At 40.1% G+C, this 25,111-nt stretch overlaps 1 protein-coding gene across 1 annotated transcript; it reads right to left on the bottom strand.

Annotated features, from left to right (window-relative positions):
* Positions 1 to 236: 236 nt before the first annotated feature.
* LOC148038631 (ribonuclease III domain-containing protein RNC1, chloroplastic-like) lies at positions 237 to 25,043 on the bottom strand. The gene is given in 6 exon segments (XM_087673860.1): positions 237 to 1,239; positions 1,385 to 1,471; positions 15,014 to 15,214; positions 15,301 to 15,505; positions 24,154 to 24,560; positions 24,563 to 25,043. Coding segments are annotated over 6 exon segments (1,674 nt in total). The 5' UTR covers positions 24,950 to 25,043; the 3' UTR covers positions 237 to 852.
* Between the last annotated feature and the right edge of the window lie 68 nt (positions 25,044 to 25,111).

Raw genomic sequence — 25,111 nt, forward strand, 5'->3', positions numbered from 1 at the left:
TTTCACCTTTTGATAGCATTTGCACGACCCAATCATGGATTCCCAACTCAACACAACAAAACAAAACAAAACAAAAAATTTGCCTTCTCGAAATAGCCACACCCAAGCATGCATTAGCATACAAATTTATAAATCTAGATTGGTTCACATATTTGAAATTTGTTATCTAAGAAGCTAATAGTAAACTATAAGACCCCATTGAAATATGAGCATACAATGGAAAAGGCAAAAGAGAAAAAACGTAGGTACTATCCATATTTTTTTCGGAGTGCCAAAAATCCAAACTCCATGTATTGTATGGTACAATGAAGACATGTTCCAAAGCCTACACTTCTCCTATGGCCAATGTGTAAATATCATTGCCTTTGCTGGACCTTATTAGGGGGCATGTACCCAAAGGACGTTGGAGAAGTTGAGGAACTTATGAGTCACTCTCCATGGCATTTGATGAGATGAAGGTACTAGTAAGTGCAGTGCCACATAACTGTATTACACATTTATTACTTACGGCTACATGGCTCTTCCCTAATCTAATGAGCCACATCATTTGGCTTGAATCAATCTTTACAATGTATCATTAGCTTAAGTGAAGATATATTACTACACGAGGTAGGTTACATGCTAGAACTCTCATCTCCTTCTTGGCAGCATCAATTGGCTTTACCTTGACCACATTACCTCGAGCTCTTCGGTGGTGAGGGCAGGCTCTCTGGTGACTAATCTTGGGTGTGAGGAAAGGATCTCCTGAAAGCAAATAATTAATTAGCAGTTGCCTTTCACCATACACCATGCTTCGTGGGAAGCCATTCCTCAGTTCTTTGCTTGTATGTATGTCTCTGCACTCTTGCATTGTCATGCATACATTCGTCTGCCGTACAATGTTTGGAACTGCACCGGGTCATAAGGCAATTTCTGTGGGCCGTCATCATCATCCACATGCAGGCGTTCAAAATCAAAAACTTGGAACATGAGTCGTCTAACTTCTGCCTTGCCATAGACAGCATATCCCAGGCCATGGAGTGCAAGTGACACGTCAGTGGAAGCGAGATTCCTCAGTTTTCTTGAATTCTCAAAAACAGCCTCCCTTTTCTCTGAGAATGCAATATAATCTTGCAGTCGTTTCTCACGAAAATATTTGCCACATATGCGGTTGAAAAGAAGCCTTCGGTGCTTCACCTGCAACCATGAGCCAGGCCCGTCTAAGTGCCTCATAAGCAGCTTCTCTGCCATCACAACATCCTGCATACGCACCACAAACCAATACAGGAAAGACTACATATTTCAGTTTTCTGTTTCCAAATCATTGTTTTGGAAGACTATATATTTCAGTTGTGATTGCAAAGCATTCTGGTGACACATTTGATAAGGCACAAAACAATTATACCTGAATCTTTGAGCCCAAATACTCAAATCGCTCATTACAGAATCGTGGATGATCAAATTTGTACTTCGAAGGATGAAGAAAACACAGCTGTGACGAGATAGCATAAAATGTCTGATTGAGATTATAGAGGAACTATCGACTATGATTTAAAGAATCAAACATTCAGCTGCAAAGCAAACAACTGCAGTTAATTCAGTAGGACCCAAGATTTTGTAAATAGCAACCCTAAACATTTGCAATTCTCCACTTCCAATCAACCAGGCAAGACATATAGCAAAGGCCTTGTTAAAATGAGCTAATATCATCACGTGTCTGATTTCTTGGAACCCCTAGATGATTGCAAATCCTCCCCTATTAAGGAATAATGTGTGACAAAGGCCTTGCCATGTAGAATCAATACCGTCCATGTGTTTACCTCCACCTGCTATGCTCTAGTATATGTGTCAGCTAGATTCTCACTTTATATAAGGCCCTGGAGCATATAAGACTGGACTGTAACCTGAGTTCCTGCCAAATCCGCCCTTGTCTACTTCATCTTCCTTCTATCTTACAAAATAAATTAAACTGACCTAGGATTTGTGCACATAATTGAGCATGGTGATTTTGCAACTGAGATACAAACTTAAGAAGTCCCTAAAGCCTGTCATTGTACAGTCATATGGGATGGAGAGAGGCATGGGAAGAAGCTGCCATTCCCAGCACTGCCAATTAAATAACAATTACCCCAACTGGCATTCGAAGGCCAGTCGTGTCTGCTCTAATGTAAGGGGTATTGAGAAGTTGTGTATGAGTTGGGCTGTCTTTCAAGTTCTCAATATGTAGTCCAGCGCATTGATACCTCCATGTGGGACACATGTATACTCACCTGACTCTCACAATCTCCAGAGATGGTACCACAATCCTAGCCTTGATAGCTCCCAAACGATTAGCATATGTAAGCGCCCCTAATGTCAACAGATATATGGCATGCTTCTCTATACAGATTCGAAAATCATTGTTGGACACCTGCCCCCTAAGACGGGTATAATATCTCACTCTCGGTGTAGCTGTTGGAATAAACACCCAACCTTCCATCTCCTTTGAGCCTGCATGTAAGCTTGTAATTCGGAATTCCTCCTACAAGGGCAAATTGTAATAATCATGTCTAGAGCAACTCCTCCATCTCCCACCACTGTGAAAATCATCTAGCTTAAGCACTTCGCTACTAAGATGGAGGCCTAACAGCATCCTCCAATGTAATAGAGTAAAAATGCTTTAATGTCTTAGTCAATATTTAGCCTACTAGGGTTAAGTATAAAAGGCTAAGATGTAACTTGCCAAGGATCTTTTTGGTTATTCTAACATTTCATGTTTGAGGTCTCAACCTCCCACCATCTAAGAGGGTGCATACTCTTGATCACCATGGTATTGGGATGCATACCATACTGCAGCCTCTCACTCATCGATTAATTCTCAACCATTAATGGTAACATGATCTCAGCCTAATTACCTTGGCTATGGTTTCTTGGCAATTTAGTCTATTTTCTTGTATTTCAAGTTTTATAGTTTGCTATAGAAATTAGCTTCTTTACATTCGTATCAAAGCAAATATTTGATCCAATGGCAAGGTCATTTTCATGGTGGATCTAGTTACAAGACTAGACGCGGGGTAATTGAAGGACAAGAATCAGTCACAGGACTTGACATAGTTAAAACCACGACTAGTTAAGGTTCTCTGCAATAAGTAGGGACTAAATTTGAGGTTCTTAAAGAAGGTATGAAGAAGAATTTGGGGCCATTTTGAAGGTTCTTGGACTTAACTTGAGTCTAAACAAGGTTTGGAAGAGTTAAACTATGGTTACTTTTTAAAGTAGGCTTCTCTTTCCTCTTTCCAAGCTTCCTTGTGAGAGCTTTCATGGGGATCTCTTCTCTTTCATCTTTAGCTCAACTTCACCACGTGATGCAAGAGGAGGTTCCAAGACAGTTTGCGCCATTTTTCAACATCCTCTTGTTCTCTTGAATCAGTTCACGTTTTTCATCTACAAGCTTTGCCCACATTTACTTGATCAAATGCAGCCCTTACATGGAGTATTAATCATCTCTTACTTTATCTTTCACTCTTCTTAAACCTTTGAACTCTCATCATAACCCTAGCTATGGCAAAACTTGGACAGTATGAAAATTTCAAAGATTTCTTAAAGATTTGAATCAATCTTAGTGCCTTTTAGCTTCAAGAAGTGCAAGGCAAGCATCTACAATCAACATTGGGCATACATTGGAGCTTTAAAGCAAGATTGGAAACATTTTCTCCATTTCAAATTGAGAAAAAATAGGATAGCTATCAATTTTCATCAAATTTTGCTTTATTGAAGCTTCAAACCATAAGGCTTTTGTTGTCTACAACTCAGGGAAGGTTAGATTAAAGCTACTTCATCAAGGATTGGCTTACATTGAAGCCTTCCATCAAGATTGATAGCACTTTCATCCTCTTCAACATAAAAATGTATGAAAATTCTTGAAATTCTTGATTCTATCAAGAATTTAGATTCTTCAAGGCTCAAAGGATCTTCTCCAACAATCATTGTAGACTTCTACTATTGTGACAATGAGCGCGAGGATCGAGACACGCAATGCTTTCTCACAGTAGAGAGACAAAGAGAGAGTGCAGAGTAGAGAGGAGAGTGAGCACGACTTGTGGGCAAAATGACGAGTGTACCTCTTTAGGTTTGTAGATACACATATATATGAAAGTACAAATGTGCTAAGGATGTGTTCACACCTGAGCACATATAAAAGGCACAGTGGCCCTTTATTCCCAACAACCTCCCACCTAAAGGCAATGTGCCTTAAGGGGAGAAAAGAATCAGCTAAGTCTAGATATGTACAAAGCTAAAATACATATATCTATCCAACTCCCATCATCTGTCAGCAATGAGCAAACCACTCTCTTGGAAGACCCTTCATGAGAAGATCTGCAAGATTATCATCTGTATGCACTTTGACAAGCTCAATGCTCTTGTTGTCAAGTACATCTCTAATTAAGTGATACTTCACATGTATGTGCTTGGTCTTTGCATGAAAGATGGGATTCCGTACTACCATGATAGCATTCTAACTATCACAATGGAGAACAGGCAACTCTGTAATGCCAAGCTCTCCCACCAAACGTAAAAGCCATAAAGCCCCCTTGCATGCCTCAGTGGCAGCCACATACTCTGCCTCTGTAGTAGACAATGCAACACACTTTTGTAGCTTGGAGATCCAAGAGACTACTCCTCCTGTGAAAATAAACATATACCCAGAAGTGAACTTTTTGTGATCCGCATGACCAACATAGTATGCATCCGCAAAGCTAACGACAGATGCCTTCTACTTTCCAAAGCAGATGCACAAATCCTTTGTGCCTTTGAGGTATCTCATAATACCTTTCACTGCTTCCCAATGCTTTTTACCACGGTTTACCATGTATCTGCTAACCACTCCCACTGCAAAGGCAATGTCAGGACGTGTAGCAACCATAGCATACATCAAACTGCCAACAGCTGAAGCCTATGGTATATTAGCCATTTCAGCCTTCTCATCATCAAATGTAGAGCTGTCCTTTGCATTGAGTTTCACATATGGAGACAATGAAACCCCAATTGTTTCCCCCCCCCCCCCCCCTTCCATATTGAAACACTGGAAAACCTTGGAGATATACTCCTGTTGAGATAGATAGAGTAATCCTTTTGACCTATCTTTGAGTATTCGCATGCTAAGATTGTGATTTACATCACCAAGATCCTTCATGTTAAAGCTGCCATGAAGACTTTGCTTCAATGAGTCCAAGGCATGAGTATCCCTGCCAGCAATCAACATGTCATCAACATACAGAACCAAGATAATCAGACTGCCTTCTTGGTGTACAAACAATGATTCACTTGACTTCTATAAAAACCTTGAGACTGCATAAATGCATCAAACTTATGATACCATTCTCTTGGTGCTTGTTTCATCCCATATAAACTCTTTTTGAGTTTACATACCATCTTCTCTTTCCCTTTTTCCACAAATCCTTCAGGCTATTGCATATATGTCTTCATGAGAATCACCATCTAAGAATGCAATCTTTACATCTATCTATATGAGATCCATATCTTCAACTGCAACCAAGCCCTAAATGGTTCTCAATGTAGTCATCTTGACTACAAGAGAGAAGATCTCATCAAAGTCAACTCCATGTCCCTGCTTGTACCCCTTTGCAACCAATCTTGCTTTGTACTTTGGTCAGGAACCAAAAGTGGCCTTCATCTTGTAAACCCATTTGCATGGAAGGGTTTTCTGCCCTTTAGGTAATTGTACCAAGTCCCAAGTGTCATTTTTCTCAAGAGATTCCATCTTTGACAACATGGCTTTATATCATTTCTTGCTGTCGTGTCTGTCCATTGCTTCCTTGAAGCAAGACGGTTCACCACAATCTATTAACATAACATAATCAACCACATTGTTTGCACCATGAACAAATCTATCACGTTGTCTAGTAGCCCTAGACGATAGCCTAACCCAATGATCATTATTCGCTGGCTGTTCCTGCAAATTTCCATTTTCAGTTTGTTGTCCTAGCATTTCAGCCTCCAAATCAGTATTAATAGCTTGTTGTCCTGGCTGTTCATGCACATCCAGTGGCTCATCATTATGAACAATAGCTGGCTGATCAGTTCCAGCATTATTTTCTGCATTTGGAGGTTTATTTACAGCAGGTATTTGCTGCTATACAATGGGCACATTTAGCTTTCCAAAATGTATTTCTTCCCGAAATACAACCCTACAAACCTCAGTCTTTTCGGGCTGTTTATGCATGCGATCTTTCTGAAAGATAACATCATTACTGCGTACTTCTTTTCTTTTCTCGGGATCCCATAATCTATACCCCATTTCACCCTCGTCACCATATCCTAAGAAAATGCATTTATAGGACTTTGGATCAAGTTTCCTGCATTTTTCTTTACGAATATACACAAATGCTTCACAACCAAACACTTTCAGGTATGCATACGAAGGTGGCTTGCCCAACCATATTTCTTGGGGAACTCCCCCCCCCTCCCCTCCCCTAAAAGACCTGTTTGGTGACCGATTAATCAAGTGTATGGCTGTCATAACAGCCTCTGTCCAAAAACCATGAGGTAAAGCAACATGAGACAACATCATATAGACCTTATCCTATATGGTCCGATTCATACGCTCTGTAACTCCATTTTGGGGTGAATTATGAGGGGCAGTGAGCTCCCTCTTTATCCCTTTGTTATCACAAAATGCCTAAAAGGCCTTGGACACATATTTCCCACCATTGTCAGAGCGAAGACACTTAAGTGTCTTATCAATCTGATTCTCAACCAATGCCAAAAAAAATTTAAACTTGTCAAGCACTTCATCCTTGCTACGAATAGAATAAACCCATACCTTCCGTGTAGCATCATCGACAAAGGTACCAAAATATTTATTTCCCCCTAAAGATAACCCTGGCATCTGACATACATCAGAATGTACTAACTCTAGAGGAGAAGATTTCAGCGAAAGAGACTTCTTATGAGACGTCTATGCATGTTTACCATAAACACAATGATCACAAAGCTCAAAAATCGGCATAACGAAGACAAGGCAAATAACCCAAACGAGAAGGCACTTTCATTTCAATTTGACTCGTGTGTCCCAACCGGCCATGCCACAAAGAAACACTTGGTTGCTCGGTCACGGCAACAACATGATCACTCGCACTAGATACATGGAGAAGATACAAGGTATCACTTTTACAACCTCTGGCAATCACTCTAGATCCCTTACAGATCTTTCATTGCCCATCACCAAAGGTGGTATGAAATCTATCGTCATCTAGTTGCCCTGTGCTAATCAAGCTCTGCTTGAGCTAAGGTACATGCCGTACATGCTGAAATGTGAAGATAGAACCATGCTAAAACTACAACTGCACACTGCCCATACGTGCAATGTCACATGCATAGTTGTCCCCAAGATGGACAACACCATGTCAAACCCCTGTATAGTCAAAGAAGCACTCATGATAAGGGGTAATATAAAAGGAAGCACCTGAATCTAAAATCCAAGTATACATGTCATAATCTGTATCTACAAGTAAAGCATGTGTACTACAGTGTGAAGAGACAAAGAGTACGTCATTCCCACTGTCACTGTCATGAGTGACTACATTTACTTCTTCAATTTTGACATTGCTCTTCTTAGGCTGACTCTCTTTCTTCTCTTCCTTGATATCATCTGTCTTCTTGCCCTTTCCTTTCTCTTTCTTCCATTTGTAGCAGTCACGTTTAAAGTGACCCTTCTTGCCACAATGATGGCATTCAACATCCTTGTCACGTGATTTATTGCGTCTCTTGCTATCAGATTTGCCTTTCTGCTATGATCTGCCTCGAGTATGCAAAGCATTGGAAGACTTACTAGATGTATTGTTCTACCAATTCATTTCTTCCATGAGTAGAGCACTCTCTACATCACCATACAAAAGGATCGCATTGGAATTGCTCATAGCAGTCCTAAATGTATCCCAACTCTCTGGCAGAGTGCAAAGCAAGAACATAGCCTTAAATTCTTCATCAATCATAAACTTCAAGGCAACCAGCTCGTTGAAAATGAAGTTAAACTCACTCAAGTGAGTAGACATTGTTGTACCCTCTTTCATACGTAAATCCATAAGCTTTTTCAACCAAAACACTTTACTTGCGACACTCTTCTGTGCATACAATTCTTCTAGTCGAGTCCAAATAACATAGGTAGAATCCAAACCTTCAATGTTAAACAGTAAGGCATCAGAAATCGATAGCTCGATGGTCAAGCGTGCAAGCTCATTTAGCTCATCCCAGTCTTCTTGTTTTATATCTATGGGCTTTGCCCCTTTGTTCTTAATCGGCTTTGCCTGCTTCTTTTGCAACAGAATATAATAGCACTGTTTTTGCCAGATTGCAAAGTTATGTGCTCCTTCAACTTGTTAATGTGTATGAGATGACTGCTGTCACTTCTGCCAGCCATGATTTTCAGCCCAAATGTGACCAAAAAATTCAACAAATGCAGGCCCAAACTACAGACAAGTGACCAAGGTAGAAACAAGTACCAACCAGCGATAAATAACCATGTAGAAGCAGAAATTTCAGATCTGCAAATAAATTTTCAAAAGCACTAAACCTTGTGCAACAGCACTCCACAACTGATTACAGCTGTTTCAGGACAAGTACATCACATTACATGAGAATTCCCAAATTTTAGCTGCAATTTCTATTGTACATGCACCCACGGGCACAAAATTTGACACACTCGTTCAAAAGCCCCAAAATTTTGTGTTCAAAGCATCAATTATACATCTGCACTGTCTTTGACATGCATAGAACAAGCCAATTTTGCCAAAATAGAGCAATTTAATTCCATGCAGTCCAACTTGCATGGAATTAAACTCACATGTATATAAAATGACCAAATGGCGCACAAATTTTGCCCACACAGCAAAAGCCCCAAATTGCACGAGTTCCAATGTGCATCAATGTCGAGAAATTGGGCAAATTTCAGCCCAATTCTTGCATGTATATGAAAAGCCCCAAATGCCGAAGGCAAAATGTCACAAAGTCATGCAATTTCTAAGACAAATATCATTGTTGTGTCTTGCTCGCATTAGATCTCGACAAATCCCCAAATTTCTCAAGACTGATGTGCACAAATTTCAGTGAAATTTTTAAAAAAATCGCTAAAATGTTAAAAAAACCCAATATTCCCAGGTAAATGTGCACTTATTTTGCAATTTCTGAGTCAGAATGTCCAATTCTGCATTAAGGTCCCCAAATCCGCGAAAAGCCCCAACTTTCCTAGGCCAAATTTCACATTGTGCCTATGCATGTGAATTGTTCGGCAAAATAATGGCAAAAATTAAGGAGAAAATTTTGAAGTGACGAGCTTGTCCTAGCATTGGCCCATCAAGTCTACCGCCTAGCTTGTGAACTCTCGCCGGACTCGCTGCCCTACTGCCTACCGCCTAGTCTGCGACCTATCAACTGCCCGTCGAACTTCTTGCTTGGGCTACGGCCTGTCGCCCGACTGTATGCTGCCTGCCGATGTGCCTGCTGTCCATCCACCTATTTGCATGTCATCAGCTGCCTAACCCACCCATCGACTTGTAGCGTGCCCTGTCGCCCGCAATGGACCTATCGACTGCTGCCCGTCACCTTCTACTAGTCATGTCTGCCTACTATCCAACAGCAACTGTCGCCTTCTTACCCGGCTAAATTCTGACGTCTCGAGAAGCATGCACTCCTTGCCCGCTCTGATACCAGCTTGTTGTGACAGTGAGCGCGAGGATTAAGACACGCAATGCTTTCTCACAACAGAGAGACAGAGAGAGAGAGTGCAAAGTAGAGAGGAGACAAGTGTACCTCTTTAGGTTTTTAGAGATATATGTGTGTGTGTGTGTGTGTGTGTGTGTGTGTAAAAGTACAAATGTGCTAAGGGTGTGTTCACACCCGTGCACATATAAAAGGCACGGTGACCTTTTATTCCCAACATCTACTCAAGCATGGGATTCTCTTGATTCATTGGAGTAATCTTTATGATTTGGAGCTAAAGTTACATGGAAGCAATCATCGAGAGACTATTTTTTTCTTGAAGTTGGCCTTATGTTCTTCAATCTTGATCCATTTGATAATGGATTGTTGGGAATTGATTGGTCGTGGTTCATCTACTACTCTTCATCAACATTAAGAGGTAATGCTATTGTTTTCAGTTGAATTTGTCTTTTCATCCTATTGCTTTACCATAACATTCTTGGACAGTAGACACCCTGTTGGCCCCAAAATTGGAGCCCCTTCCGATATTTCTTTAGCTTTCATTCAATTGGAAGAAGTACAACTTGAGATTCTTCAATCTCCTCCTGCTAACCAATTGCTCTTGCTGTCATAAATGTCCAACAAGCCTTTTAGGTCATTTGCCCCTTGTTTCACCCAGGACTTCTTCTCCAATTTTACCCTTGGCAGGCCAAATGCTACCCCAAATCAATTCGGGATGGGCTGGCTCCTGAATCCCTTGATAATCTTCAATTACCAACTGCTGATTTCAGTCCCTTGAGCCTTCAATCTCTGGCACGGATCCCAAGGTGGCTACTAAACCCTAACTCTAATTTCTGCTGTGAATTAGGGTTTACTGCAGAAATTACAGATCAACCCACCAAAAATGGCTGAGATCTCCTCTGAATGGCTGAGAATTGCTGAGAATGGCTGAGCATATGCTGAAGGAGATGAGAGAATGCTGTAGAGAGAGAGAATTTTGAGATTTGTCGCGAAGAACTGATCAAAATCAACTGCTGCCTTATTGTACCAGCCCCAAACGGATGCACCAACAACAATAGGAGCATCAGAGATTGTGATCTTCAAGAGAAAGTGCATCCGCAGCAATTGTCAGCTTCCCAAGGTCAAGAATATGCAATCTCCATCACCAAAATGGTCTCCAATGGCTGGGAATTGGCCCCAAAAGCTGGCAGCAACAGTCCAACAGCTCCAAAATGAAAAAACGAGATTTTCCTCTCCCTTCAGCCCTATTTAGCCTTTTCCCCACTTGCATGGAAAAGTTTTGCCAAGTGACAGCTTTCTTAATCCATTTTCAGCAATTTTCAGCCATTTAATTAAATTTCAGAATTAATTAATTCTGAAAATTAATTCAGCCCTTAATCCATGCCCAAAAAATTGACCTTGCCCATCCAAAAATTAATTGGCTAGGCCATTTGCAACCCAAAGTGGTCCCATGCATTAATTGACCCTTGGACAAGCATTAATCCATTAATTAATGCCTAGTCACTAGTGTCACCACTGACACTTAATGGCCAATTAATGGTCCTAGGGGCAAACTGACACCAAAATTCACCTAGAATCTAACAAGTGTAGTAATTTGTTACAACTTTTGCTTTTGACACCCATCTTTTTCATAGGGTCCTTCGGTCTTCAACTGTGAGAAAGTAACTTGCACCTCACATGTGTAACACATGTGCATCTTTTAATTGCGCATTTGATTAATCCTTTAATCAAATGTCAATTGAACATAAGCAAAGCATCAAATTTTCACGTCCTCATGACAAGAGCTCCTAAAAGGTACACCCTTTGGGATTTTTAAAGTCCATTTCCACTTGCCTCTTAGGTCTTGGCCTCCTGGGCACTCCCTCTTTCTCGTCCGATGTCCAATTTGAAGTCTGAAAAATTCTGGCAGTTCGTCTTGAAGTCCCCCACTGCCCGGCATCTCCCAAGGTCTCGCTTGACATGTTGAAAATTTATGAAAATTCACCAATCATCATCTAGTGGCTTTTTAATGCACTTTTTGAGCCTTGCCGCTTAAAATCATATTGATTGCACCTGCCGCCTTCAACGAAGTCTATTTTTTCCCTAAAATTTAAAAATTTTGGCTATTTTTAAGCACTTCTCGCAGTCAAAAATCATCTGTCATTGGTGACCACGGGATAGGGTGACTCAGCCTATCGCATCCCACGAACAAATCTACATAAAAACAACCAACCATTTCAACCGTGCATAAGAATTGGATCTGTAACATTCAAGAAGAGTATTTGCTTGATGACCCAACATCCAAAATGATGAAGAAATTGCAGTAAGGCAAAGAAGAAGAGTATCCAAATTATAAGTAGCACAATGGTCTTTTATGGTATCACGGACAGGTCTTCTTGACTCCTCAATCATCTTTCAAAGACCACATTTTGTGAGAGATACACTTTTAACCTTTAGCGAGACATTATGGTTTGTTCAAAACATTTGATAATATCTATAAGAGCTTTTATTGAAAGGGCATTTGGAGATATGTTAAAGACTATGTCGTGAGATGTCTTCCATGTCAACAAAATAAGAATTTCACACTTCTACCCGATGGATTGCTTCAACCACTACCTATTCCTCATGGAAAGTGGACTGATATTAGCATGGATTTCATAACGAGATAGGCTACAACAAAACATGAATGGAATAGCATTTATATAATAGTAGACCGTTTGACTAAATCAGTCCATTTCATCCCAACCAAGGCTCAATTTACAACGAAGCAAGTGGTCGATCAGTTTATGGAATGTGTCTTTAAGCTTCATGGAATGCCAATGAAGATTGTGTCCAATCATGATATTAAATTTGTGGGCAACTTTTAGAGGAGTTTGTTCTCTTCTATGGGGGCTATTTTAACTCCTAGTATGGCTTATTATCCACAAACAAACGGGCAAACCGAACGGGTCAACAAATGGCTAGAGGTTTACTTGCATCACTTTTGCCATAATACACAAAACGCATGGGATAATTGGCTTCACCTTGCGGAGTCTTGTTATAATAATACTCATCACATGAGTATTTGGCGTGTATCCTTTTGAAGCATTATATGGCTACAAGGTCCAAGTGCCTTCCACTTTGTTTCATGAGGATGTGAACCCTCGTGCTCGTGAAGATTTGGAGAAGATGGAGGCTCTTATGAAGCAATACAAGGACAATATTAAAAAAGCTCAAGAGACGATGAAAGCCTATGTAGATGATAAAAGAAAACATGTGGAGTTTGAAAAAGGTGAATGGGTTTTCTTAAAGGTTCCAAAATCCCATTATGCTTCTCTCAAGGGAGGATATAATAAACTTGCTCATAGGTATTATGGTCCATACCAAATAATTAAGCGAGTTGGGGATCTTACCTATCAACTTGATTTGCCTTCAACTACACGTATCCACAATATCCTTCATGTATCTCAACTCAAGAAGTTTGTTGTTCTTGAAATCCAAGTTCTTGAAGAGCTATCTCCCCTTGATAAAGATGGTTTAATCATTTATGAACCTGAAAAGATTGTTGGTAAGTGGGAGAAGGTTCTAAGGAGCCAAGTTCTTGTGGAGTAACTTATAAAGTGGAAGGGTTTGCCTATGGAAGAGTCTTCTTGGCAGCATGCTTCGTATTTGAAACAATTTCCATGGCTTCTTCAAGAGGATAATTCACCCACTGAGTAGTAACCAACTTGCTGTAATAGATTTTTGTGCTGAAACTAATTGCTTTATTTTCATCAAAATTCGATTTTGATGGCATGGCTGAATACTACATATTGTCCTCTACATTTTTATAGCTCGTACATGGTAATTGGACACTTCTACTTCAAGATATGGCCAAATCTGTACTGAAGCTTGTTTTGGACAGCCTATAGTAGTTTGTTCCCCTTACATGGTCCTTCTTCATCGACTTATTTGGTCTTCTTCAGTATGGAGTTTTATTTCAGTATGACTTTATCTATTTCAAGCTATCCTTGTATTCATCTTTGTATCCTGTCCCAAATTCAGCTTTGAGGACAAAGCTTTTCTAGTCCGGGATGGCTTGTAATAGAGTCAAAATGCCTTAATGCCTTAGCCCATATTTAGCCTACTAGGGTTAAGTATAAAAGGCTAAGATGTAACTTGCCAGGGATCTTTTTGGCTATTCTAACATTTCATGTTCGAAGTCTCAACCTCCCACCATCTAAGAGGGTGCATACTCTTGGCCACCATGGCATTGGGATGCATACCATGCTGCAACCTCTCATCAACTGATTCTCAACCATTAATGGTAACATGATCTCAGCCTAGCCACCTTGGCTATGGTTTCTTGGCAATTTAGTCTATTTTCTTATATCTCCAGTTTTATAGTTTGCTGTGGGAATTAGCTTCTTTACATCCAAGGACAATATCTAAGGATGAGAATCACTCAAGGTCATTTTGGCCATGTGAGGATAATAATAATACTTTTTTGGCTCTAGAGTTTAAGCATTCACAGTCTAGTACGTCCATTGACACCCATGTGTTTTGTCAAGGAGTGGACAATGGTCTCACATTTGATACCAGAGCCTGAGCTGCAGCTTGGGATACACACTAAGTTTTTCAGCTTTCAGAAATCAAGCTACTAGCCATTCCTATCATGTGGAAAAGTTTCGAGTGTGTAACATGTCACTTCTTCACTGTGCAACATGGTCACTAGAAGGTTTGAAGCTATTGTGAATATAATAGAGTACACATTAGAGCTGTTTGGATCAGTACAGAGGTCATCCAAAGGGAATGCTGTGGTTATGTGATTGGTTGGCCACGACAGGGCAGGAAATAATGCTCCACATGAATTTAACCTTAATCAGTGGTTGAAGGGATCAGATTCATGACGAAATGAAACCACCCAATAGGCATATTCTGGTTGTCAGTGACCTTTTGGCCCTTACCCCTACCCTCACGTATCCAATCATCCTCTCAAAGATTCCTTGCACCCTTTAAGTTGAACAGCAAGGACAGAAGGTCAATTGGAGGATGTTTCATCTCCCTGCATAGTCACATGCAGGCCATACTAGCCATAATTGTCAGCCTACAACATATGTTTCTGAATTTGTCCTATCAGTTCAGATGCGTAGTGTAGGAATCACTTTGTCTGGATAACAACTTCCCTTAGTCCACAGGAACAGTGTCTCTAACAGTGAGACTGGGCATCCAGCTGTCATATCTTGAGTATACAGTTCCAAAATGTTAGCATTTCCGAACATACCTCCCCAAGGATGAGACTATTTAATGTAGACAGATTTGTTTATATTATATCTTAATTTCATGAAGTAATAGTATGTTACGTATGTTGAAACAATACCTGAAGCCCAAGTTCTAGGTCAGCATTTCTTGCTGAAGCTATACTCTGATCTTCATCCAAGCCTAAGAGTGGATATCCCAATGCTCGCAAAACATGAGGAAGGCTATCAACCTCCCACAAATTCCCCCGAAAACGTTGCATACCTGGTGGCACACATGCCCTGAAAAGGAATGGTTTTGCAAAAACAGCATCTTCTTCACTCTGTAAAGACACAAATAATCAGAAAAGGTACAGAAATTCAAAAACTATATGAACAAACGTTTCTAGAACCCAATTATCTTTCATGCCTTAAGCATGGCCAAGTCCTGCCAAGACAACTGCTTCTCTTCAAATTGAGGGAAGACGTGATCTACATCTTCCTGCCCTGGCCTTGGTTTTGGCTGACAACTTTCATGATCAGGATCCAACCCAAAGACTTCAAATAGCACACGGTAAACTTCATTCATTCCCATTGTCAGATATAAGGCTCCAATCAAGGCCCAAAAAGCTACCCTGGTGCAACAAGAACCATTTCGAATTGTGAACATGTGCATCTTGTGCATACTGAGGCAATAACTGCGAGGAAAGTTGTGGTTTTTGAAAATATTTCTTTTTTCAAGGGTATAGTAATATTTTAAAAGTGGGTACAAACTTGGCTGCAAACAACAACATGAAGTTACAACCCTAATCAGCAATGAAATTAGCACTTCACATATTATCTTAAGATTGTATGATACATTCTAACATTAACTACATCTTTAAACCTTGTGCTATGATGTGACAAATTGAGAATCACAATGAGTGAAAATGTACACCTGTAGATGGAAAAATACCAAGAATCAAACAATGATATTGATTTAATCATTAAAACTTTGTCTATCTTCAGCACTCCAATAGCTTCCATCAGACTCAAACTTTTTAAATCATCGTTGTTACCACAAGTTCTTGTTAGCAGTCATGTGTGTCATGTATGGTCATCTCCTACCTGTGAGCCTCACATGGTCAGAAAAAGACCATGTATCATTCGGATTCCTGTCAAATTTGTTCCTTTGTTTCTTTAACTTTCACTTTGTTCCTCTTGTCTCCTCTATTCACTCCATGTTTGTTGTACCTTTCCACCACACACTCTCACATAGTATCATTTGTCTTGGTGGGAGCCCCAGTTGATCAAACGAGCATTGTTTGCTACTGTCTACTGCTGGGTAACATCATTAGGGTGCTGATCAGCTGCATTTTCAAGCTAGGTCGCCTCTTTTCCTTGATCTGATGATCAAAACCAGCCTTAAATAGGCTGTGTTTTCTATCCTGTGAAGACCACCAAATGACAACCAAGACCAAGAAGACCAGTGCCCTCACCACCATGATGGCAAGGAGTGTCGCGAAGACCAGTAAGATTGTGACAGATATCATGATGTAGATCGCCATCTGGACCATGACCAGGCTCCCTCCCAACCACCTTCATATGATTCTCCCCTTATTCAACCGTTCATGGCCTCTAACCCACAATTGGCTATTATGGCACCACCTATTCAAGTGCCCATACTACCCTCTCTCCCCACTTCTAAAAAGTTGGATGGGGTAAATTATTATCTATGGTCATGCAAAGTCAAGTGCATCCTCGACACTTTTGACTTGTGGCAATTTGTCACTATCCTTGATCACGAACCGACTTACTGTGGATTCCCTAGTTGAAGCGGCCCAAGAATCAATAGCTTTACTGCACCCACTCAATGCTGGAGCCCATTCATTTCTCTTTTTGAGTTGTACAAAATCTATGCTCCTCCATATAAGCCATTTCCACCAAACCACCAAGATTTGAATCTGATTGGCATCCTTGTATAAAGTTCAAACATTCAAGCATGGGATGATTTTCGGGTTGAAGCTGCATCTCTCTTTCGCGAATTCCCCTACGATGAAGGACAACATCAACAAGATTAGCAAGATTCACAATGAGCTTGCATCCTTGTTGTGACGACTTTGTCACATCTCCCATCATCAAAGTATAATGTCTTTTGTACGAGTCTTCTCATCTCTCATACACAAGATACTATCACTTGGGAGGGGCTAGTGTCTGTGCTACTAGAGCCAGATGCTGGTACCTAATGCCAATCTAATGGTCAAAGATAGTACAAAGACACTTGTGAATGGAAGTTGCCTAGTTAATTTAGTTATTGGCCAATCGGATTATTTTTCTGGGCACCGAAATATTTATTAGATTAATTTTCAGTATTTAAAGACTGAAAATTATATTTAATTATGGATAGTGCTGAAAAAACCATTTGGAAATGTTGCCACTTATCAAAAATGTCCATGCAAGTCTAAAAAACGTATTTAGAGGTTGGAGAGAGACATTTAAGGGCATTCAGCCTGCAAGAGAGAGGGCGAAGATAATGCTTGTCTAATCTATAGCCATTGGAGGACCTTCTGAGGCAGCCAGGGATAGGAGAAGACCAATCTGCAGCAGGCAACAGCATCTACAAGCTATTGAGGCAGGGCAACAGCAGTAAATGACTGATTTTCTTCAATTCTTCGTGAAGAAAGTCTTAATTTTCTCACTCCTCGGCATTCTCTCTCATCTCCCAACCTCTCTATAGCCTTGCTCCAAAAATTACAGCATTGAGATCATCAGAGGCTGAGAAATTTCAGATTTCTCTATTGTAAACCCTAATCTGCACCAAAAATAGGGTTTAGTAGTAGCCTCAAAAAGTGTGCCAAAATTTGGAAGCTCCAAGACTTGGATTCAACAAGGTTGAAGCTATTTTCAGTCAAATTCAAGTGGAGGGACCAACAAATCAATGAATTTGGGGGATTTTCCATCTCCATTAAAGCAGCTAAAGGCCAATCAACTGCCCGAATCAATGGGCAAATCAGTTTGAAGGCTTTCTGGTCATTTTGGACAGAAGGGGAGTTGGAATACCGAAAGGGATTGGGAAAATCCCATTGTACATCAACTTCTTTTTCAATTAAGTTAAAGAAATACCGGGTGTCCATTGTCCAAGATTGTGAGTTAATTTGCATTTCTAAATTTTGTAATAAATGTTGCTACTGTAAATAAGTTGTAATCAAGGAATTACCACCCATCCCGAAAGAAAAGCTAGTTTCAACTGGCCTGGTTCAAGCACCCGTGATGGAACCAATTCCTATTGGAGGAACTCAATGTGGTGTGCTTGGGGATATTCATACCCACTCTCAATCTATCAATAGCTTTCTTATTACTTTACAAGCACAATTATAAAATAAAAAAGCCAAGACAAAGAGAGCAATATTTTCCAAACAAAGCTTTTATTATTCCATCTACAAAATCGAAACAACAAAACAAGTAATATTTCTACTACTCATCTGATTGCAAAAGTATATTATATTCTTTTTAGAAAGCTAAGGCTTGACTAGTAAGATATCTTGATTAAAACATATTAGATTTATCCCATGGTTTTTGGAGAAGAAAAAGAGTCTATCCTCTAATAAGAGAATATAACTTATCTAAAGTCACATGATAAATGAGCAGTGGAGGCAAATGAGGGGCTGCACTTGTCATGGAGACTGCTTGCTCCATCATAGCCACTTATTCTGCTCCCATTGTGGCTAGAACTTGCCCTGCTACAATTGCAGTCCTCTTCAAGGCCATTATATCGCCACAATTTTTAATTGATTCTCAACGTACATTGCAAAGTAGAGAGCTTGGTTAGGAGAAGGTGACAAAAAAAGGGGTTAATAAGGATTATACTGATGTTGGGATCGGAAAACAAGGTGTAGAGAGTTGAATCGCAAGAGTGTCATCATAGAAAACTAGTGGTCATAGTTCCTCTCTCTCATAGTCAGAATCAATGCATTCTCTCCTACTCATTGTTCTCTTCGCAATGCCCTACCCCTCTTTATCTACTAGGGTTTCTTTTTTAAAGAGTAATGCTTTTAGCATTTCAGTTTACATCAACGACAATGTCAAGGGGATTTGTTTTAGGATACGAGGGAGAAATGTGTGTTTTACAATGGCCCCTTCATAGCATGCCTGTGCAGTCCTTTCCCACAATTGAGATAGCGACAATTGTCGTTTACAGTCGCCATCCACCTTTCACAAAAAAGAAGCTTCTAATGTACTCAAAATTAAAAAAAGAATCCAATGTTATCTAATCATGATCGAGCAAACACTATATCGCGTTTCGTTGGGTGGTGTCACTCCTACAAATCATAACTAAGGCCGCAACCAAGGGATAGACCTTGGCGTCTCGGCCTTGGCATACTTGGCAAGGAGGCTACAACGGCTTTATCGGTGCCATTGGCTGTGTGTGAAATGCAATTGTTTGCTTGTAGAAAAAAGGCCCCATGAGGTCAACCATTCTTGTAATATCATCAACAAAGCCCGCTTAGCTGCCAAGTGACTATCCATCAAGCTAGTCCTTATTGTTCAACACTACAAAGATAGTTTTTATAGCTTGTTGTAGGAGGGCTTTCCAAGTACCTCCCACTTGTGAATTGGCATACAACACCTCATTAATAGTAACATTTATCATCATTATCAAGACATGGTCAGAGTTAGTGGTAAAAATGTTAAAAGAGCAAAAAACGCAATGGACTAATAAAAGACACAAGATCGATGAAAGAGACAATAAGATGTAACTGGGAATAGAAATCCACTATGACAAGAAAATACAATGATTGATCATTGCCTCACACACTCCACAAGCTCCCTCTCTCCGCACCAAGAATTTGCAAGTACGTGAATGGATAGATAATGGACTGTGGCCACACTCCCTCCTTTTATAGACAAAAATAAAGGAGTTGTCCTACCACAATAGGCTGGCTAATTATCAAATAAAATAAAGAGAGTATCCATAAACTATCAACATGCTTTATCACACTGAGTTGGATGCCATGAAAGATCAGTATGCAGCTGATTCAAACTTTGAAAATGTATATGATCAGCTTTGCAATGGCTAGAGACATATCACTTTGTACTTCGGAGGGCTTTCTAATGATGCATGGACGACTACGTCTCACAAAGCAATTGAGAGCCAAGGTGACAATGACTAAGTCTCATGCTCCTCCTTATGTAGGTCATAGAGGTATTGATACCACAATTAAGGTGGTTGAGCACTTCTTTAATTAGCCAGCTTTGAGGCATGATTTTGAAGAGTTTGTCAAGACATACATAGTATGCCAAAAAGTCAAGGATGATAGGCAAAAGATGTCGGGTTTATTGCAGCCCTTGTTTATTTCTGATAGGCCTTGGTAGAGCATTGTTATGGATTTTATCTTTGAGCTTCCACGTACATCTACAAGGAATGATTAGATATAAACTATCATATGCAAGTTCAATAAGCAGGCCCACTTCATTCCAATTAGGAAAAAGATAAAGGCTAATCATATGGCAAGTCTTTTTATGCAACATGTGTTTTAAGTATGATGATATACCAAAGTTGATCATTAGTGATTGTGACCACAGATGACAAGTTTGCTTTGGAAAGAATTGTTTGAGAATATCGGCACAATGCTAAAATCCTCTTCATCCTTTCATTCACAAACTAATGGTCAGTCCAAGGAGGCTAACTCCACAGTTTTAGATCTTTTGAAGTGCTATGTATCAAACCACAAAGCGCCATGGAAACAGTACTTGTCGTTGATTGAGTTTAAATATAACAGCACGGTGCATAGTCCCATTGGTAAGGCTTCTTTTGAGGTGGTAGAGGATGGTAAAAAAGTATCCTCTATTTTGCACACAAAAGATAAGATAATTGAGGTTAATTGCTATGTGGAAAGCATGGATGCAACTTATCAGAAGGGAAAGTATGCACTTCAAAGATCACAAGATAAGCAAAAGAGAGCAACCGATCATCATAGGTATGCTTTGCAAATTGCAGAGGGCGATTATGTGTTACTGCTCTTTGAAAAGGCATGGCTAAAAAGGATGAAGGGGAAAGAGAGATTATATCCAAAGCTGAGTATGCAATACTATGGGCCATTTCAAGTGTTCAAGAGGATCAGTGATGCATGTTATAGCTGAAATTGCCTCCACACTGGCACATACACAATGTCTTTCACATGAGCTTGCTTAGGCCTTTTCATGGTGATGTGCCAGAGGATGTATCCGTTGAAATTCAGCCTAACGTTGAAGAGGTTGATGAGATATTGGTACCAAAACAAATTTTGACACACAAAGGGCAGAATATCAAAGCTAAGGTTTCCAAACGGTACTTGGTGAAGTTTCAAAACTATTCGCTAATAGATGCCAAATGGATGAGAAGGATGACTTGGCAAACTATCCTCAATTGTTGTAGCTTTACCTTGATGCTTTCCAATTAAAGCCAACTTTTAAACGAACATAGTGAGGTTTAACAAAGCAAGGGTCTAGAGTATTACCCAATGCTTGTGAGGGAGCTAGCACCTCCACTCACTGGTGATGGAAAGCTCTAGATGTAGTGGATCTCAGATATATTCAGCATACATTCAAGGTATTATAGCTAACAGTATGTTTGCCACAAGATCACTATTCGATGTTCTGGGCACTATATTTGATATAGGTATGACATGGTTTATTATCTGTTGCTCTAAAACTATACATTTGCATTTGCATCAATTAATAATCATAGGGCTGATTACCGAATGCTGGTTTTCAGTATATGGTCATTAATTTTCAATGGTATCTAGCTGATTTTATGGACAGCAACATATGTTATGATGCCATTGATGTTTCAACCATGGTTTATGCTATACTATAGACCATCCCTTGATAATCTAGCAATGTTTTTAAGATTATTTGTGAGTCTTATGTTATGTTATGTTGACTAGTAATTTTCAGCATGTGTTGGACACAGAATCGTTGAGCAACAGTGCGCAATGTTGTGTTGACTATGATGCCTTGTGAAAATTCCAATGCAATCCTTTGCTTTTGATGCATCTTGCAATGCAATCGGGGACAATTGCAAGGAATTTAAGGGGGAGGGCTATCATGAGGACATGTACCTTTGCAAGCCTCACTTAACATGTGGATTAATTTTTAATCACATGATTAAGTAAATATTATACATGTGGGGTGCAATTGAGGTTAGTGCAAATTAATGAGTCTAGGTTCTGGCTGATCAAAACACAATTTGTATTAGTGAAAACACAAGATACAACACCAAAAACGAATGGTAAACAAGCCGCCCAGCTAAATGAGGTGCCCAAGTAAGATAGATGCAACAACAAAACGCAATGTTTGCAATAATTAAGAAGAGCAATCAAACCTTAGACAACAGCCAGAATTGAAGGACAACACTAGAACCAAGGCCCTTAAGCTCTGATACCATGTGAGATGAATGTGGTACAACAGATGCAAAACGATGAAGTTGTTATAACACAAAGAACTAAATGACACATGCACTCAAAAATAACAAACTTAAGAAACGGGATCCATATACCAAAGCACAAGAGGGTATGCAAAGGCATGGGCTGCAACCAACCAACAAAGTGTTCCCAGTCACCCTCTTTTCCAATAGGATACAGTGTGCATGTTTGAGACAATAATGAGATGGAGAAAAGGTAGACTTTAAACAAGCTAACATAAAAGAAAATGATGATTAGGTCACCTAGAATTTATTGAGGCCAAAAATACAAGTCAGCCAGTCATAAATATGTCACCTATTCAGAACTCAAATATGATATGCATAGAGCCAGAGCATGTGCATCGCTAACGATCATCACCAAAAGAGGACTAGAGCTGAAACAAGGAGGAGACATCATCACAAATACTACATTTTGGCTTCCATCTGTTGCATTCAACATCATCCAGCCTCCTACCAACCCAATGACTTTGAAATACACCTTTTCAAGTAGTTATCTTCTCCGGCCCCACCAACATCCATACAGCAAGTGGGCCTTTTGAAACACAGCCTATAGCATGTCATTCACAATTGCCAAAGCCCTCAATATCAAAATAGAGCATTTTCCTTGTTTTTTGCAGGTTTTATGAAGGATATTCAATGCCAAACTAGTATGAATGGGGGGATTGGATGGAACCTCTATATGACAAGGACCATGAAGACTACCAAACTAATGACCAAGATAATGAAGACTAGTATTCCAATCGTTGAGATCAAGAGGATCAACGGGAAGACCGAAGCGATAATCAAGATCATTGTGAAGACTAGCAAGATTGTGACCTATGGATAATAGTGTAGACCATGACCAGCTTCATTCTCACCCACCATCCCTTTGAGTTGCCCTTCACCTTCTCCCATTGGTGTGCTCTCGGGTCCTCTCTCCTCTCCTCTCTCTCTCTCTCTCTCTCTCTCTCTCTCTCTCTCTCTCTCTCTCTCTCTCTCTCTCTCTATATATATATATATATATATATATATATGTATATATATATATATATATATATGTATATATATATATATATATATATATATATATATATATATATATATATATATATATATATATATATATATATATATATCTCCATTGCCAAGAGGTTTTCCAAGAGTCCCATACTTATACCATTGGGGCTTTTTCCAAATGAGAGACTCCAAACTTAATATCTTAAAACTAGCACAATAGAGCCAAGAGGCCAGTACAACACATTGGATTGGATGCCTAGCCACCTTCAAGGTAAATTATTCTCATCCAAATAGTACAAGATGATGGCAAGACTACCAAGATGGCATCGATGTTAATTTAGACTCCCCCCTACTATCCAAGGTGGCTAACAAAAAATCTTTAATTCCTGCAACCTTTAGTTTTTTGGAAATCAAAACTAAATGCTTGAGAGGATAACAGCTACAAAAATGAAGTGATCCCATTTATTAATAAAACAAGTTTATACATCACTAACAATTAGGATTTGTGAATGCTCATCACCAAAAGCCCTAGATTTGCTCATTTAAAAAGTCTTAAAATGATGAGCATATATTAAAGCCGATACGGAAAGAAAAAAGGTCAGGCGTGTTCAGTGTAAACGCATATGAATGGATGCATAACAGAACATGTTCCCTATCAGTATCATAACTGCATCATGACTCTTGACTAGAATCCAAGTTCATGACCTCTGTCCATGCTCATTGCTACTGCTCTATATATGAATAGAAGTACATACAGTCCTCTAAGCCATTGGATTATGTAAACAACTTGTAAGTAAAAATTTGTGTAGCTAACATATTTGTTGACATCAATGCAGTGCCACTTACTTGATGGAGTTCAGTCTTGTCACTGTTTTCACTGAATCAATGGCTTGATCTGGGAAGAGAACTCCATCAAGGGATGCTGATTTTATCCACTTCGGCAATTTCCTTTTGTTGATCAGGAACCACACACGCTCCCGGATGCAAGCAGGTGTCTCTCGTGGATATCTCAGTAGGAAGTACTCAGCGAGGGCGAGCTCAAGGACATGATGCCCAAGGAACCAGATCCGAGAGTGAGCAACCCTGACGGCTCGGGACTTTGCATTGCGTCGGCTCTCAAAGTGCTGAAATGCCAGATAAAGAAGCGTATCAAAGTGGAACATGGGGGTTTCTGGAGGATACGAGGGGCCATCAAGAGGCAAGCCAAGGGCTTGTTTGGCCTCGGGTAGGTACTGATCCATCCACTCTTTGTCTTCACTTCATCAATGAGAGGCGCGGGCGGCAGGCACGAGCCAAGGAGAGGGAGGGTCTTAAGGGACAACTGGGGGCTGTTCAAGAATCTGTCTGCGATACGCTTGTTCTTGAGGGGGGGGTTCAGGATGGCCTCTTTGTAGCCGATGTGCCGCTGCCGGCGTCGTGCTAGCAGCGTGGTGGAAGGAGGAACGGTCTTTCCTTTCTTCGCAGAGACGGCAGGCAGCGAGACAGTGGAAGGCGAGTTGCTGTGTACCAATGGAGGGCAGCGGACGTGTTCTTCCTCTGGAGAATAGCCTGACACAGACTCTGAGAACGAGAGACAGAACTGAGGAGGAAGCAGAGCACTCCTCAATGTGCTGCAGCTCCCCGAGAGAGAAGCTGAAGCCATGGCAGTTTCCTCTCGTTTGAAGCAGTCGAGCTATCAGGCTAACAGCTGAAGTCTCCCACGTCAAAGAGCTCCGAAGATATTCTAGTTCTGGCATTCTGTTGTAATAGTTGAAGCGTGGTTAACTCACGTCACCTTATTAAGTAAAGTTTGACATGAAGTAAC

The sequence above is a fragment of the Lygodium microphyllum genome, chromosome 3, assembly GCF_053477565.2.
Source record: "Lygodium microphyllum isolate KBCC chromosome 3, Lygodium_microphyllum_v1.1.10, whole genome shotgun sequence".
NCBI classification, from domain to species: Eukaryota; Viridiplantae; Streptophyta; class Polypodiopsida; order Schizaeales; family Lygodiaceae; genus Lygodium; species Lygodium microphyllum.